Raw genomic sequence first — 17844 nt, 5'->3', positions numbered from 1 at the left:
TTTTATAAAATGTAAATTACATTATGCAATACATAGATCAGAATACAACACCAAGGACGAACATCTAAAGATCCCACTACACTCGAGAGAGAATGACCAACCACAATCGATATGCCACTCACAATCACAACTCAAAGGATTTAGAGTACGACTTGACTTCGCAGAAAAGGACTTCATTGAACTAGACCAATGACCACCTCGATGTTCAAGTATACGTACAGATCCGAGTAACCAGGCATCCCCTCCACGCACAATCTCCACGCCATTCCCAAACTAGATCAGACACAAAAGAAGTTCTCCACGCAGAACAGAAAAACCTGACATAGCCAACCATTCTGAAATCAGATTTGAGTTTGTGGCAAAGACTTAGTCGTTGTCACTAGAAGACACAACGTCTTATGTCTCTAACTCCAGCTTCCTGGAACTTCTTTAACAAAGAGGAAACGGAAGAAAATGATGTTCGCCAAAAACCAACGTCCATCATCCATCCTTCAAATTGCAGAAGAACTATTCTAAAAAACTCTGTAAAACCCGGATGGGTGGAACCTGATCTAAACTACATTTTATGATTGGATAAGTTAGATATTTTACCAATGTAAAGTATTTAATATTAACCAATCATGATCCATCTAACTAACAACCCACTTATTTGTAAGTGCTGAAGTTACTTGTAATTTCAGCACCAGAGAGATTTGAATTTAACTTAGAAATTAGTTGGACTCTCCCGAGCACTTCAGTAGCCGCAATAAACCAGTATACCCTAGATCTATTGAGCCTAGCAGAGACTAGTTAAACAACCTGAGACTAGATAGTATAAGAGTAAGATTAGGATCGGTATTAGACTAAGAAGTTGCACGAATCTATCCGGCCGAAAATAAGATAGCGTGACGAGCAGACGGTGTACCCTATCCGAAATTACTCTATGAGTTAACCAACTCGACCCTAACTCATTAGTTTTTCTCTAGGATGAATATTTTTGTCATCGTTAACCCATCAAAATAAAAAATTGTACTTGGAAATTTGATTTGTACTTGACTTTTGATTTATCTTCAAATTTCAATTAAAATTCCCGGAAGCCATTTATTACGAGTATTTCCAGTTCCGAGCAATTATTTTGAATAATTTTTTTCCCAGAAGACTGGACTGCTGCTTATTTTTAAGATTTTTTATAGCAAGCACACCTAGAATGAAAAAACAAACAAATAAAAAGCATGATGCTTAGGGTTAGACATATCAGAATAGAAAATTGTGGATTAAATAATTTCGTGTTTGATATTGAAAATTATTCAATTACAATATTGGTTAGAATCGGCAGAAAATTTATCTTCAAAAGTACTAACTTTTACCTAATATAATTGGTTAAAATGTTGAGAAAGGATCATGAAAATAAAGAAACCGAAAAAAAAACTGACTTAAAGTTTTTAAAATTTAAATTTTTTGATTTACAATAAAAAATTATGCCCAAAAATTTGAATTTCAACAACTTCTTTATGAAATTGTTTTTAAATAAAATTGACCCAATTTGAGAAAACTGGTTGGGAAGCTAAAACTTTTAGACCAAGAAGTCGGCCACGTTTTAGTGATTTTCACTTTTAGCTGTTCGATAGTGGAGCTTAAGACCCTAAAAATAAATTAAAAATCAAATCGCAAAAAAAAAATTTGAGCTTGAAAATTTTTTTGGATTTTTCCACGAGAAATTAACCAAAAATTCTCCAAGACCTGTATAAGAGTACTCACTACATTCATTACTCTCAATAAAAAAGAGAGAATGAAAACAGGATTGTACAATCAATTATTAGTCGATTATTATAAATTGTAAAAATCATGTTTAATTTTTAACTCTGGTATGCGGGTAACAACAATTTGATCCTCAAGTAATCATGTAGATAAATCTAAGTTAATCTAAACTACATTTGAGCAAAATAAACTTTTAAGGTTTTTCTTAAGAGTTATACTGCTGTTGAAAAACATCCTTGTCTTAAATTCATCAAATGATAAACAATGCAAGTCGTCTATAATAAGTGATTCTATAATACATTTCAAAACCAAATAAATTAATTATAACTTCGAAAATTATTTGAAAATAGTAAATTTTGATCCTCATAGAGATAAATATAATCTAAACTAGATTAAATTGAAGTTAAGTTACTTCATTAAAGTACTTCAAAATCAAATCATTCTTAAGAATTATACATTTGTCGAAAAATAAATCACTTTCTCGAAACCATTTTACACATTTTTGGCAGTTCATTTTGAGAATTTTTTGCCATTTTATTTTCCATATTATGACTGATGCAAACTTTTTTTTTCACTTCTGGTTCTGGCCATACATGGTTCACTTCACTAACTGGTCACGATCTTCTGAATCATGGTCGTAATCATTGTCTCTGCATTCCATAAATTGTCCATGAACGAAGGTCACGATTATGGGCAACAAACACAAACAAGCAATGCTGATCAAAACGTAAGCTGCAATCAAAATCGGCCTTTCATCGGGTTCGTACATGTTAAATTTACATTCGAGCAAGTCAAACGGAGGGTTGTAATTATTCCCGATTTGAGACACGTCAAGGGTTCGAATCTCGCTCACAGCGGGTGGTTTGTCGAGATTTGCATAGCGAGTGCACTTGGACACCGCGAATCCAATCCGACTGTTTGCTCGATCGAATTTAACGTAAAATCCTTCCATGAAAGTTGAACCCAAAACAGTTCCTGAAACACACAAAAAAAATAAAAATTCCAGAAAATGAAAAACTTCAAATTCCAAATTTTTTCAAGGACAATATGTAATTTACTTTTTTAATGTGATTTTAAAAACTTCAATATTTCTGGTAAAAAAAAATGAAGCAAAAATCGGGGTACTATTTATATTTCTGTTTTTAATAAGAGACTCGCCATTCATTTAAATTTCTTTATTGTTGTAAAAATGATAACTGACCTTCATCTGATCGGCTGATTGAAAGCCTGAAGCACTTCGATTCTGGTGTCAGAGTTTGACCATTAAAAACAACTGGACTCAAGTACTGTTCAGGTACAATTGTGACGTCAAAGAAAGTCGGAGTAGAATTTGTTGATGTGATGTCTACACGGCAGTTGAAAATATGATAGATGAGTTCCAAAATGAACACCGATTGTTGAATCAATTATGATGGCTACACTCTAGATTATGTAGTTTGTATGCCAGTTAATTTTCAAAATATAAATTAAGTCATTTTTGGATGAATTTTTTGAGTTTTTTTACCAGAAAAAAAAACTTGCCCAAAAAGCTTCGGTCTATCAATTTAGTGATTAATAACCGATCTCGCTAATTATTGAAACTAAAAGATTGGGATAAAAGATGGTATATCCCAAAGGAAAAGAACAAACATACGTGCTGTTCAGCTCTTTGCGTTGAGCCGCTGTTGTGCTGCTGCTTAAAATTTACATGCGTTTTTTTGGCTATTTTTCTGGGTTGGGTAGTGTTGCTTCACCCTGAAGCAACGAGAACACTGGAGCAATGGTGGGCCTCGAACACTAGACCTTCCGATTTAGAAGCGGAGACGTAACCACTTCACCCTCGCTCCCCCAATTTATAAATATCTAATTCAGAGATATTTAATTTCACAAGTAATTAAAAGGTTGATTATCGTTTATCTTGAGATCATCCATCTATCATATTGTACCTAGAAAAGATATAGAGAGAGTGGGGAACAGATTGAATTTCTCGTTCGAGGGTTCCCAGCAGATCACTTCGTCCCCACCCCAGAAATCCTCAGGCAGCTCCGTGTCTGTCTAAAAAATCGACAAAGAGTCAATAAAAGAATATGAATGTACAGTGCTGATTTAAATTATCCGGACAAAACGAATAAAACTTGAATTTTCAAACGCATTTTTCTCAAATTGGGTTAACATTAGACAAAAAGTGAAGAGAACAAAAGTTGCTTAGAATTTCACCAGAATTAATATGGTGTTATTTTTTCTCCGAAATTCTTAACAAAAATTTTACCCCAAAAATGGGTCGATTTGGCTTTTTTCAATTAATCAAGAATTACGCAGAAACTACCTTGTTAATTAATAAGAAAATTATATCACAGGAAGCCTCTTACGCAGCTCAACAAAGTTTAAGAAGGGTTAAATCTCCAAAAACCAGTATAAGAGAAAAAATTTTCACTTGATAGTCAATAAATGTGATTTTTACTATATAAAACCCAGAATCTCTGTTTAAAAATAAATTTTAAACAATTTGCGCAAATTTTGGAGATTTAACCCTTCTTAAACTTTGTTGAGCTGCGTAAGAGGCTTCCTGTGATATAATTTTCGTATCAATTAACAAAGTAGTTTCAGCGTAATTCTTGATTAATTGAAAAAAGCCAAATCGACCCATTTTTGGGGTAAAATTTTTGTTAAGAATTTCGGAGAAAAAATAACACCATATTAATTCTGGTGAAATTCTAAGCAACTTTTGTTCTCTTCACTTTTTGTCTAATGTTAACCCAATTTGAGAAAAATGCGTTTGAAAATTCAAGTTTTATTCGTTTTGTCCGGATAATTTAAATCAGCACTGTATATGTTACAAGATAAAAACTTTATCAACGAATTTTAGACTTTTGATAAATAACAAGAGCGAAACTAGAATTTTTTCGATGAATGCTCTTAGTAAAAACAAAGTTATCGCGCTTTTTTAAGTAGAAGGCTCCCCGCCTCAAAAAAAATCCGGAAATGATGTTTTAAGCATTTTAGGATAGTTTTCACGCAAAAAACTGCCTATTATGCGTGGCTTGGCGCTTCGATCTGATTCGAACAAACGTTAGCTTCGTAGAAAGTACGAAAGGAGGTGTTCAAGGTAGCTCGGGTTACATAGCCAGGAGAACACTTTAGAAGTCCTGCCAGGTACTTAAAGAGAAGAGTTCAAGCCAAATATGGGATTCCTGGCAGTTAACCAAAAATTTTCCTTCAATTTCCAATCGATGACCTACTTCTTGTCGACTTCTTCTGAAGCATGAAAAAAAATAAACAGTTTTGTGTTTTCGCCTTCATTCAACTCAGCAACAATTTTATGCTAATTAAAACCACGCATCAAATTAGATCACATTTTTGTTTAAAAACTAGAATTTTCCAAGGAGATGAACACTTTTGAAAAATGTTCGGAAAGAAAAACATTTTAATTTTACAAATTTCATAATAATCAATTGACCTAAAAGTTAGAGCGTCGGATTGATTTATTTTTAAAAAGTTTATGAAAACCATCATATAAAGTAGTCCAGACATATTTTTCTTACAAAATTGGATATACTTGAGAAACTGACACAAAAACTAAACAGGATTCAAATGCTGGCGCGAGGTTTGTGATTCAGGCACATCGGCAGACCTCATCGACTATCCTGCTTGTGATATTCCCAAACTGCGTAGCGTGTTATGGAATAAAAGTAAAGATAGATACTGTTAATTCAATGTTCTTGATTCTTGTTAACAAAATTTCGTAGCTGAGATTGGTTACTGTTCGTTACACTGTAATATGAAAACACTGACCAATTCATCCAGGATTTTAGCATCACCAAATGGCCTTGACCACTCTTACATAATAATAACATAATAAATATAATTAGCACATATGGTTACTGCAGATGCAGTAGCTAACAAACTGTCCTCAAGGTTACCTACTGCTAACGCCGCAGTACCACATTCCCCCAAGGACCAATAAAATTTTATCTAATACATATAAATTTTATGAAAAAATATCAATAATACGAGTTTTCAGCTCAGTTTTGTGATCCCATTGATGATGGAGGAGTTTTGTTTTTAGTTTAAGTTTTTCCGTTTTCCTTCATTCTATTTTGAGTATTTCTTAATCTCCAGAGGCACTTTCCACTGTGTACTCCACGGCTGCGTCGTGTCCAGTGCGGTATATCCAAACTTTTTCCGAAATAAGTGGCGTTCTAGAAGCTTCAAGCGGGTTTCCATCGGCTTATTCTTATCCGTCTTTACATTTGCCAGACCGTATCGATACTGCTCCAGAGCCAATTCATTTATGTATGCTTCCTCGTCTGCACTAATGCACTTAACCGAATGTTTAATTGGGCTACCCAGTCTTTTTGGCTCCTGGTTTTTCGTGGCTCGCTTACTGCGCCTCACGTTCGTATCCACTTGCTCATCTACAATTGAATCATCCGAAATTCCGGTCGGAGATCCGTGTTCGCCTGTCGTCTCTGTTTGATTTTTAGTTCTTGATTTAATTATTTCTTCCGCCGTCTTCTGCAGACTACTTGTCAACACTTGGTCTGCGAGGCTTTGCCATTCCTCGGCTCCCATGTCCTGGTTTTGAAACGCATTCAAAATTGAGCTAGGTGAAGTGTCCCTTGTTATGCGTTTCTTTGACTGTTTAGCTATGGGTTCGAACTGCTCGGTTGATCAGTTTGGTCCACCGTTTCTCTTTGTTTTGGTGCTCTGGCCTCTTCTGCTGTTACAGCAGCTTTCTTTTTGTCCAATTTTCCTTTGGGCTTGGTTGTTCGTTCCTTTTTATCCTGTGAATCCCCGGGTTTAATGCCACCTGCTCTTGTGTTTTTGGTCCAGCTGACTTTGGACCCCCGAGATTTGGCTTCGCTCGCTTTATTGCTAAATTGAGCCCCCCCCCCCACCAACAGATGAGTCCCGCGATGTGATTACAGTCTCGCTATCCTGGAAGAGGTCCTTTACCTGTTCACTCGATATGTTCAACTCCTCCTCTTCCGATACCATGTCAACATCTAGCTCGTCTTTCTTCTTTTGGTGCTTACTCTTTGGCTCTTCAAATGGACTCTTTGCCTTCTCCTTTTGGCTTGTCCCATCCTTGGGTATCTTCGTAGTGGGACTCGCCATCTTTGCCAGATCGCTTTTGCGATATACTGCTCCCGCAGCGGTTGTCACTGTTTTCGGTGAATCGAAAAGTACTTTTCCTTTGAACGGTTTTGTCAGTGCCGCCCCACTTTTTCTTGTCTCGTCTCTACGGCTGAGGTTGTGACCATTCCACTCCGACCTCTTTGGCTTGTCCTCGACGAATCCCTTCTCCCATGAATATAGAAGCTCTTCCCGCAAATCTGGGTCGATATTGCTTGTGGTGTCCACTAATTGTTGTAGGCTGGGTCCGTCATATCTAAGCCGCTCTGCATTCCAGTTGGCGTTGGCTTCTAACAGGGTCCGGAGGGTTCTTGCTCTGTTCTCCTCCTGTTGTGACATGTTCTCCTGTTTGAAGAGAGGGCTGATATCCCGGCTCTTCTGCCCCCTCTTGACGATTTTGAGGGAATCCCGAGATTGGTCAATCCTCTTCTTTAGTTGAATTGCAGTTAATGCCGACCTCTCCAGATGCTGTTTATCTAAATGATCAGAGAATTCTACAAATTTTTCTCGTATAAGTTTGAACTCTGTTTTTGGTAATCTACCGAAATGTGCTTCAAACGGTGATTTCTGAATGGTTTTCTGCTTTATCCACCGCATGTCCCTAATTATCGTACTGAGACATAGTTTAATTGACTTTCCATTTTCTTCCAGTAGCATCACCCCCAACGCCTTTTTATGGTTTGTATTTTTTTTTCAACTAGACCACAACCGCGATAGTCACCCACCGGGCAGAACTTTTGCTCTATGTTGTGTTCGAGGCAGAATTTTTTCGTTGCTTTTCCTTTGAATCCAGAGAATTGATCAGTTTTTATCGATTCTGGGATTCCGTGCGTATCTATGTACGACCGTAGGAATTTAATAGTGGATTTTCCCCCCATTGATTTTGTTACTTTAACCGAAGGAAATTTTGAATAACGATCAATCGCTGTTTGCAAGTAGATTTTCTTCCCCTTATAATCTTTTAAGGGTCCCGCGTAATCTAACTGAACCTCCAGTCCCGTTAGATTGCATTCTTACCATAGCGTGCACATTCTCTACATTCCTCCGCTAAGTTCACAATATCTTTGTGCATGTGGGGCCACCACAAACAGTTCGACGCGTCAAGCATTGCCTCTTGCCCCGGATGTCCCCGATGAATTCGCTTCATAACTGCTGGACGAAGTTGTATTGGAACTGCTATCCTATTGTCCACCAGTATGCAGTCATCGATTACTGAGAGTTGATTCCACAGCGGATTCGTATACGGGCCCATGAGTTCAAATCCTGCCCGGTCCTTCCTCTCTATTACGCGTCGCAACCGGTCCATCCACACGTCTTCAGAGATGAGTTCGGCCAACAGCGTTTTGTCAAATAATCTAGACAAGCTAAAACTGCCGATATCTCCCATATCTGCCAATGAGTTCTCCAACTGAGTCTGTCGTTTGTTGATCCTTCTCGATGGTTGAATTTCACTGACCTCTTGACTCTGATCGTCCTCCTCCGCGGTTAATTCCACTTCTATGATAGATTTTGTTGGTGAAACTGAACGAGTACCTGATCTTGGGCTACTCGTGACCATCTGTGTTGCCGCCTCCAGCTCTTTGATGTTTCCCGACATTTCTTGATCTTTACTGACTAGATCCCAAATGGATAGTAAGTTTTTCGTCTCCTCTGCGTCCTGATCCCACATTACTGCTCGTGCAGCACAATTATCCTCTTCAAAAGTGTCTGATCCCAATTTATCCAGCGTTCCTCTCCTTATCCTATACGTTCGATGAAAAGTAGTCTCAGTTATCTCCTCCTCTGTTAATTTATCGCTCTCCTCCTGTGTCCTACAGTCTCCGATCCGCACCGCTTTCTTCTTTGTTTTTTCGCTCTCCATTTCTTCTGAAATTTGTTTACTGTTTTGGATTAAATTGACCGACTGAACTGCTCTAGTGAAATTAACAAAAGTGTTCTGATTCAACGCGTTATTAATAGGCAAAAAATTTGAATTGCAATTGTTTTCGTTCCAGTAGAGCTTTGTTGAGTTTTTGACCTTTTTGTTGCTATGGCAACCATGCTTGGATTTTGACAACTTGTCTTCTCTTTTCTGTTTCTGAGAATGTTCTAGAGCTTTTTCATTCTGAATTGTTGCATCAGTAGCATTCAGCCGACTGTACAAACAGTCGAGTGCGCTATGAAAATACTCAATTGAAGTGATCACAAATTTTTCATCCTATTTTGTTTCTGGCCAGGGTTCTCCTGTTGGTTCTCTAGAGAGATAATCAACTATCCCCATATCCTTTCCGGGAATATGAACAATTTTGAATTGATAAGGCAATAATCTATCCACCCATCTCGTTAATCTTGATTGATAGGTCTTATTAGACCGATTGCCTTCTAAAGCGGATGTTAATGCCTTATGATCAGTGACTATTACAAATTCTTTTCCTAATAAGTAATGTTTGAAACGATCAACTGCCCAAACTACCGCTAATAACTCAAGCTCATTACTAGAATACTTTTTTCTTGTTTATTCAGCTAGCGCGATGCGAATGAAATTGGGATCCATTCATCATTTTCTGTTTGTTGCTCTAACGATGCCCCTAGTCCACTATGACTTGCATCACATTTGACCCAAGTTTCTCTAGCCGGGTCATAATAGTTCAATTTTGCAATTTTTGCTACTGCTTGTTTGATTTCCTCGAACACCTCAGTGTAATCGGGTCCCCATTCGAATTTTTTAACTGGGACTTTAATATTTTTCAATTTTTTCTTTTCCTTTTCCTCTCGCAGTAATGGTCTAAGCTTGTCTGTCAAATTAGCTGCATTTGGTATAGACTTCGAAAGGTGATTAATGCTACCGAGGAAGGACCTAAGTTGTTTGAGCGACTTGGGATGCTCTAACTTAAGAATAGCTTCCGTTTTTGTAATCTTCGGGGTAACCCCACTTTCTGAAAGTTTATGTCCGAGCCAGTTTACTTCTGCTTTAAAGAATTCACATTTCGACAACTTCAGAGATAAGTTTTCCTTATCTAACTTCATTAGGACGTCAGTTATTAGTTTTTCATGTTCTAGCTCCAATCCCTTTGAAACGATCAATATGTCATCCAAGAAACAAAATGTGTTCTTAGAATTATTTAACGTTCGATCCATTGCTTTTTGAAATTCTGCTGGCATATCTGCCAACCCGTAGAATCCCGTCAAAAATTGATATGTACCTGTTGCTTTCCCCCCTACGATATTGAAATTACACTGCCTTGCAATTTGTGGTGTCAACTTTAGCTGACTATACGCATTTTCAAGTCTAACACAGTGAAGAACAAAGTACCTGCTGCCTGTGCAGTTACTATCTGACTGACTCCGTCTAATATCTCCTCCACATTCGGCATTTGGTACTTGTTTTTGTACAATTGTATGTTGATGGGCTTTGCATCCAGTGCCAACTTAATTGAGTCATCTTTCTTCACCGTGATGACAATAGGGGCTATGAAACAACCACTAGTACACTTATCTAACCTTTGAATATGGCCTTCTAGTAGTAATTTTTCTATTTCCTTCTCAACTTTATCCTGCACATGGATAGGTATTCTCCTCCCTTTTTCCTGAATTGGGCAGAGAGGGTATTTGAACGTCGTGCTTACTACATGATGTATTGATTGTCCTTTTCTGTCGAACAGGTTTTTGAAATCACCATAGAACTTTTCTTTCCAAGCTTCCGACTGTTCACACAGCATTATGTCGAATCGGGATTTTTTCTTAGGAGCGGGTCTCTGCGTAGTGGTGATACCCACTTTATTTTGTAAATCTAAGCCCAATATGTCCTTCGTTCGATTATACGAAATGTAGCATCAGGGACTTCCCAGCCAGCGGAACGTATTTTCGCTTTCACAGCACCCAATATTGCTATTGGTATTTTATTATAGTCCACGAATTGTGCTGACAAATTCAGTTTTTTGACAGGTGTGAATTGTATTTTCCCTGACGAATCTAAAATCTGCTTTGCCACTGTCCAATTTATAAATGAAATTGGACTTCCTGTGTCCACTGTCATATTTATGATTTGATTATCAATTCGGATTAGGGCTTTTAATGATTTCATCCTTCCTGGTGTTGAATCTTTCCGAATGTCAATTTTTTTCGTTTCGAGTTTATTAACTCCAGTTTCACTACCTCTGTTCCCCTTCACTTTCTCTTCGATGTACCGATTTATCATCTGTATCTGATTGTCTTTTTGTTCAGTTGCCATAACCTCAAATTCTTTGCACGAATCAAATGTTTGTATCAAATTACATTCTTCCTCCGAACTCTCTGTAATCTCTGTATTCTCGGTTTCCGATCATCTACGTTATATTTATTCGGTATCGCCCTTCCTTCCGGCTGCTTTCGTCTATTCCTTTCGCGATAGGGTTTTCTATTATTCTGTTTCCCGCCGCCAGAATCGGTTCCTGCTTGATTTTAATATGAGAACTCGGTTGCGTTATTGTTTGTGCAGGGTCCAGAGTGGACTTCTGAAACGCTTGTGTCGATTGTTTGCTCTGCTCAATTTTTTTTAGTACGCTTCAACACTTCGCCAGGAGGTAATGTTTCAAACGTGATTGTGTCCTGCAATGCTGGGCTTCGCATTTTAGAAATGAATAGATCTCTGACTAACTCATCTTCTAAAGTGTCCAATGCCGATTTGGCTGCTTGCGCAGTTAGCGCGGCATGAAATGCCTCTAACGATTCTCCATTTTCCTGCGATCTATTAAATAACTTTTAACGCTCATAGGTGATACTCTGGCATTTTTTGAAAGTCTCCTTCGCTAATCTGACCATCTCTTCAAATTCCAATTTCGAAATCTCAACATGTGGATTCTTTTGAACAAACCGTTTCTTTCCTTCCGTCCCGAACGCAAGAAATAGCCTGGATACTAGTCGCTTTTGAACTTCATTGTAGTAAATATTGTGACCCACTTTAATTCCTCTTTCTCTTTTTTCTTCATTCTCGGCTGCTACTCGATCCCTTAACAGTCTATCCCGTGCTTCTCGAGCTGCTGTTGCAGCAGCGGACTCACCCCCTCTAGTTGTTTCTGGACGTGGTTTCGGCTCCTCCAGCACCGGTTTAGGATCCTCCAGCATAACTTCTGGGATAACATTTTCTTTTACCGTTACCGCCATCAGGAACTGATCGAACCATATCTTAAAATTCCAAGGTGGATCGTTGTTTGCTGTGGTCCAGAAAACAGGAATTCCCATGTCAGTTCTATTATCCTGGGCCAGAAATCCTGCTGGTTGCGCCATGTGATATTCCCTAAATGCGTAGCGTGGAATAAAAGTAAGGATAGATACTGTTAATTTAATGTTCTTGATTCTTGTTAACAAGATTTCGTAGCTGAGATTGGTTACTGTTCGTTACACTGTAATATGAAAACACTGACCAATTCATCTATAGGATTTTAGCATCACCAAATGGCCTTGACCACTCTTACATAATAATAACATAATAAATATAATTAGCACATATGGTTACTGCAGATGCAGTAGCTAACAAACTGTCCTCAAGGTTACCTACTGCTAACGCCGCAGTACCACACTGCTACATGAACTTCACAGGCTTCCAATTTGTCAGAGTATAAAAAATAAGCCTCTGGGTCTTCTCCACAAAATAATTTATAATGATATATTGGCAGTATTGTTTAATGGAATTGTAACAACGATACGACAACGGTTTTCAATTAACAGAAGGAATGCCCGGGTCGAGATCCCGCTCGAAAACCGCTCAAGATTTGAGGGGTTTGAGCGGTTTTCCAGCAAGATTTGAGCGGTTTGGGCGGTTTTTTTGGAAAAACCGCTCAAACCGCTCAAATCTTGCTTAAAAAACCGCTCAAAAACCGCTCATTTCTTGCGGTGATTTTTGAACGGTTTTTCAATCAAGATTTGAGCGGTTTTTGAGCGGTCTTCCCGGGTCGAGGTCCCAGACTCATGTCCATATTTTCGCGACTGAAAAACTAAGGCGCGACTTTCGCGACCTAGGCGGAAACGGCGCGACTCCAAAGACAACGGCGCGACCGTTTGGCCAGCGCGACCAAAATGTGCACTTTCAAGACTTTCGCGACCGAGGTGGAGACGGCGCGTCTTTGCAGACCGAAGCGGAGACGGTGCGACCAAGATTATATAGACGGATACGATGCACTGGATACCTGTGGTCTGAGGTACGTATCACTGTCACAGGAATTTCAAAAGCATGAATTAAAATGCAGAGTATTCAGTATTCATTGTGGTGCGTAATTTATATTGGCTGCGCGACACTATTTTCAGGGTCTAATGGGCTGACGGATAAGGCGTCTGACTTCGAAGCAGAAGATTGGGTGTCCGAATCCCTCTGTGGTCGAATTTTTATTATTAAATCTTGCACGCTTTTTGAGCGGTTTTTTTAGATAAACCGCTCAAAACCGTTCAAATCTTGCGCGGTTTTTGAGCGGTTTTTTTAGATAAACCGTTCAAAAACCGCTCAAACCGCTCATTTTGAAGCAAGATTTTGAGCGTAATTGTCTAAGAAAACCGCTCAAACCGCTCAAATCTTGCTTCAAATTAGGTGAAAAACCTCGACTCGGGTGACAATATACGACTATCTATGGCACGTACACAAAATGAAAAATGATGTTTCAAATTTGTGGGACTCTTATTAAGGAACAAGCTGACGCGTGAGCTCAAACTAGACTCGGATGAAGTTACAATTAGGGAAAAACCGAAGACCCAACTATTTTGACAACATTTATATTGACAACAGAACACTTTTGAGTGAAAAACAGTTGTAAAGAAAACCACGAATGAATGAGTGAACAAAATAACCAAAAATCTTAAGCTGCGCTGTTTGTGCGACCAAAAACTTTGTTTCTGAGAAATTGATTGGCAAAAATTTATCTCTCAAAAGAACTCACACGTTTCACACTTAAAATTTTAAAAGAAAGAAGCTCTATAGCCGTGCACACAAGATTTCCCTACTTAAATGAAGAATCTTCAATTGCATTTCTGCCATTTTTCTTAAGATTGAAAAAATCTTGATTACTCTGCTATTGGACAGGTTTGCGTTCAAATTTCACCAAAAACCTGGTAATCCGGGCCTGGTTTCTAGCAAAAAATAATTCAGGCAAGCCCCTGCAAGACTTTGATGTGGTTGTTCTCCTGACCGGACCTACCTCGGGATTCTCGCTGGCCGTGTTACAGATATGAAGAAGATCGAAGTAAACAAGAATTAGTTACTGAGCAAAAACAGTTCTTACACTGGTGAATCAAGCAACAAACAACTCATAGAAAAACGCCTGCATTTCAAGTTCTTAGTTGCCGCTGATCATGGTGAAATATTTAGTATGAACGCAAGCCAGTAAAAGAAAACAAAAAATCAACTTCAATGAAAATTTCCATAAACATCCCCGAAACGATGGCTTGGCATTAGTTTGCAATTGTGGGTTATTCTTCGTTTTAATGACATTAAATAGTTTAACCCAGATTAAGTGGACAATTTTTTCTTATATCAATTTTTTAAAAAGAAACAAGTAACGTATAATTTTTTTAAAAAGAAACAAGTAACTTTGATTAAAAGAACGCGTCTTTTAGCCATTCAAAATTCATCTTTTTGATTGTTGACTTAATAACTAATTTTTTTTTGATGGGAGGTTGGGGGTTTATTGATTACTTGGATCATTTCAGGGTGGAGTTATTTAAGTGAGTCCTCAAAATTTTATCCGCCAAGTTTCGTGAAGATGCTACGATAGCGAAGTGCAAAATGTACAATTCTTCTAATGGAATAACGATGTTCGATTTGTTTGATTTAAAAAAAAAACGTGTTAGTCTTACCATAGTTGTTTGGACATAACTGGTGAGTTGATATATCACTGCATCAAAAACTCTGGCAGGCAGTCGTAAATTAGTAGTTCCGCTGTCCACAATAGAGCGAGGGAAGTTGTACTGAAAAAACTTATAGTTAAAAGACAAAACGTTTAAAGATTATTTTAAAAGAAAATCGTTAAGGCACGTTTTTTCTTTTCAGCAACGTTTTTTTTTTTTGGGGGGGGGATGTCTAATGTCAAAAAATCAAAAAATACTGCCAGAAAATTTTAATTGAAAACCCGAAGTTATCAGTCATTTTTGTCACTGTGTTTTCCAAAATGTTTTGACGGCACAAAATCCGATGATGCAAGCTACTCTAATGGCCGACTCGACTGCTCAGGTGAAAGTTCAAATTTTAAATTCCTGAAAATCTTTAGCAGAAGCTCACTTTATTTTTGTTCTGTTTATAGTTATTGCGAAATTGTTGGTACCTTTTGGTCAACGAATCTTCTTAGTTTTCTAATGGACGAAGTTGAATAACCTTAAACTGAAATTTTCCATGTCGGATTTCAGCTTGTAACTAATTTTTTTTAAAAAAAACCGAGTCAAATTAAACATCAACAAATGTTTTTAGTTCTTGACCAATTAAATGCAATTAAGTTCAACTATCTTTTCGGCTCCAAAATGGCCTCAACTGACCTCTTTGCAGTCTAGTCTGAGACTGTCGTGGTTGACCTTGACATCAGTGATGAGCACTTCAAAGTAGTCTGGTCTCACAATGGGCGTGAACTGCATCGACCCCACAAACACATCCGGGTCAGCACCGCCCAACGTCTGAACAAATAAAATATTTCCTTAAAAAATGATTCGGGCTTATTGATTTGTAACAGCATTATAAGTTGTTCAATAAGCCAAAAACAATTAACAAAAAGAACTAACAATCAACAAAAACAATTCCTGAACTATAATAAATAACAAATAGAATTTTTACTTACATTTATTAACTAAAACTAGGGTTTTTATACGTTTGCGAGTAGATCAGGTGATAGTCAGAAGCAGATTTTTGCGGAAGATTTCAAGGAAAACTTTAAAATATTTGCAAATGTTTTAAATTTTAAAGATCCAATTTAAAATTCTGACCAGCGTTCCCTGGGCTTCATCATCGTCTTTGCTTCTCCCATCTGGACTGCTCTGGTCCAGGTGAGTCTTGCTCTGCAACCCACAGAGACTGAGGGAGAAGATGTCCTTGAAGATGTGTTCTCTGATGTAACTCACCCAGAAAGGCTCCACGCCCTAAACCAGGAATTTAGCGTTACTTCCCTGGCCGAGATACGCGTCTTAAGTAGTGACCACCGCGATTCAAAAGTGGTACGTTGCGGCCGTCAAGATCCAAAAGAGGAGTCTCGATGATGTGCGACCGAGAAGATTTGTCGTTGTTTCGAGGAACTATATCAGACAATGATTTTTGGGCGAGGAAATATCGGAATTTTTTAAGCAAACTCCCGGCTCAAAAAAACTCAAATCAGGCCTTCAAACAATAATCCTTGTTGCTACAAATATGGTATATGTTTTTCCAACAAAAAGCTAGAATGGAATGGGTTCATGGATTTTTTGATGGGTCCCGCAACTTTTATGATAACCTCATAGAGAAATGAAAACACTTGTAAAACAATTTTTTTTGAAAAAATTCCAGGCGCATCAATTGTTCGTCAGCGATTCATGTAAATTTTAAGGAGGCAGCTGTAGTAATTGTACTCTTATATTTTCTGAATAACAAAACATTCCTTGTGTTTTGTACCCTCTTGCGCTTTTAGCTGCTTTTTTATGATGGAGCAAACACAATCAGGGGCGGATTCAGGGGGGGGGGGGGGTGAGGAGCGGGGGGGGGGGCGGACGTCTCTTTCTTCAGGGATTCGATCCCCTGCCGACCCAAAGGGTCCCCCTTCGTACTATTTTCAGACATCCATATTTGGTGACGGACCTTATGTTACATCCATATATACACAATGTTATTTTCATTACCTCTTCAGCTATAGTCTCGTAACCCAGTCCCAGAATACCCTGCCAATCCGTGCCTTCCGAGAAGAAATCCTCAGAGTAGTCTATCACTGCAAACTCGGCTGTGATTGGTCGAGTGGGCAGAGCTGAAAACTTGAGTTGGTCACGTGCTAGTTCGCCCTCCCAATAGCCTTGACTGTACTGGACGGATACTCTGTCGCTTAACCAGCTGAAGGTGGATGACCTTGAAAAAAGATTACTCAGAAAAATTTTATTCATAACTAGGCAACTACATGTGTATTTTTTGCTTTCTAGTATAACAATAGAGAAACCTTTACTTCACAAGCTATTTTTCTTAACAAAGACAGCCTGTTCCTGTAAAATTCCTACTGAATGGTCCAAACGGTTTTTTTGTTGTTTTTACACTAAATGTAGTAATGAGAAACTTTTCAATTTTCATCAAGATGTTTATTATTGGGATAAAAAGACTACTCGGATCTGGGAGACGATTTGAAGGTTTTTGTGTTTTTGTTTAATATTGTTGCAGTTATACAAATTAGTTTTACCATACACCAAAAGGAGCAACACTGAATGGGCATCAACTTGACCCAGCGCAGAATATTATTCAACCTGTAAAATTTGTGCCACAAAAGTTCATTACGAGGCCAAACTCTGCACTGGATAGGCGCACAATTTTGTGTCTATATGTTCCTAGATTCCAGAGACTAATTTTTAAACATGTTCCAAACTGTAAGTGGATTCCACCTACAACATTTCTGTGGATTCCACGTACAAACACTTGTAACGTAACTTTTGTCGGCACATTTGTTTTGTCGCGGGTTTCGCAACAGGAGAATATAGCTAGTAGTTCTGGATTCCGCAACTGTAAGCGGATTCCGCAAATGTAAGTAGATTCCGCAAATTTATGCGGATTCCGCTTACAATTTGCGGTTTCCGCTTACAACTTGCGGACTCCACTTACAATTTGCGGATTCCACTTACAATTGGCGGATTCCGCTAACAACTTGAGGATTCCACTTACAGTTGCGGATTCCAGGACAGCTTAAATTTACTAAACACATATATTATTATTTGTTTGTGGATTCCACAAACTGTTCCGGATTCCGCAAACTTTGTTGCGGATTCCACAAATTTTGTTGCGGACTCGGCAAAAATGCCTGTTTTTGGACCAATTTTAAGCAAAACAGTGTTTTAGCTATT

At 38.2% G+C, this 17844-nt stretch overlaps 1 protein-coding gene across 5 annotated transcripts in view; it reads right to left on the bottom strand.

Annotated features, from left to right (window-relative positions):
* Positions 1-2073: 2073 nt before the first annotated feature.
* LOC134853367 (beta-secretase 1-like) overlaps positions 2074-17844 on the bottom strand; it is a 46527-nt gene continuing 30756 nt past the window's right edge. For all 5 annotated transcript variants that reach the window (XM_063869345.1, XM_063869344.1, XM_063869347.1 and 2 more), the window contains exons 4-10: positions 16648-16867; positions 15766-15918; positions 15325-15459; positions 14653-14763; positions 3663-3771; positions 2939-3082; positions 2074-2712 (exon numbers count right to left, since the gene is read on the bottom strand). In XM_063869345.1, the coding sequence (XP_063725415.1) occupies positions 2336-2712; positions 2939-3082; positions 3663-3771; positions 14653-14763; positions 15325-15459; positions 15766-15918; positions 16648-16867 (1249 nt within the window). In that variant the 3' untranslated portion in view covers positions 2074-2335. The remainder of the gene's footprint in view (positions 2713-2938; positions 3083-3662; positions 3772-14652; positions 14764-15324; positions 15460-15765; positions 15919-16647; positions 16868-17844) is intronic.

This window comes from Symsagittifera roscoffensis, chromosome 8, assembly GCF_963678635.1.
Source record: "Symsagittifera roscoffensis chromosome 8, txSymRosc1.1, whole genome shotgun sequence".
In the NCBI taxonomy this organism is placed as follows: Eukaryota; Metazoa; Xenacoelomorpha; order Acoela; family Convolutidae; genus Symsagittifera; species Symsagittifera roscoffensis.
The sequence above is the reverse complement of the archived record's forward strand: the minus strand, read 5'-3'. Positions and strand labels throughout refer to the sequence as shown.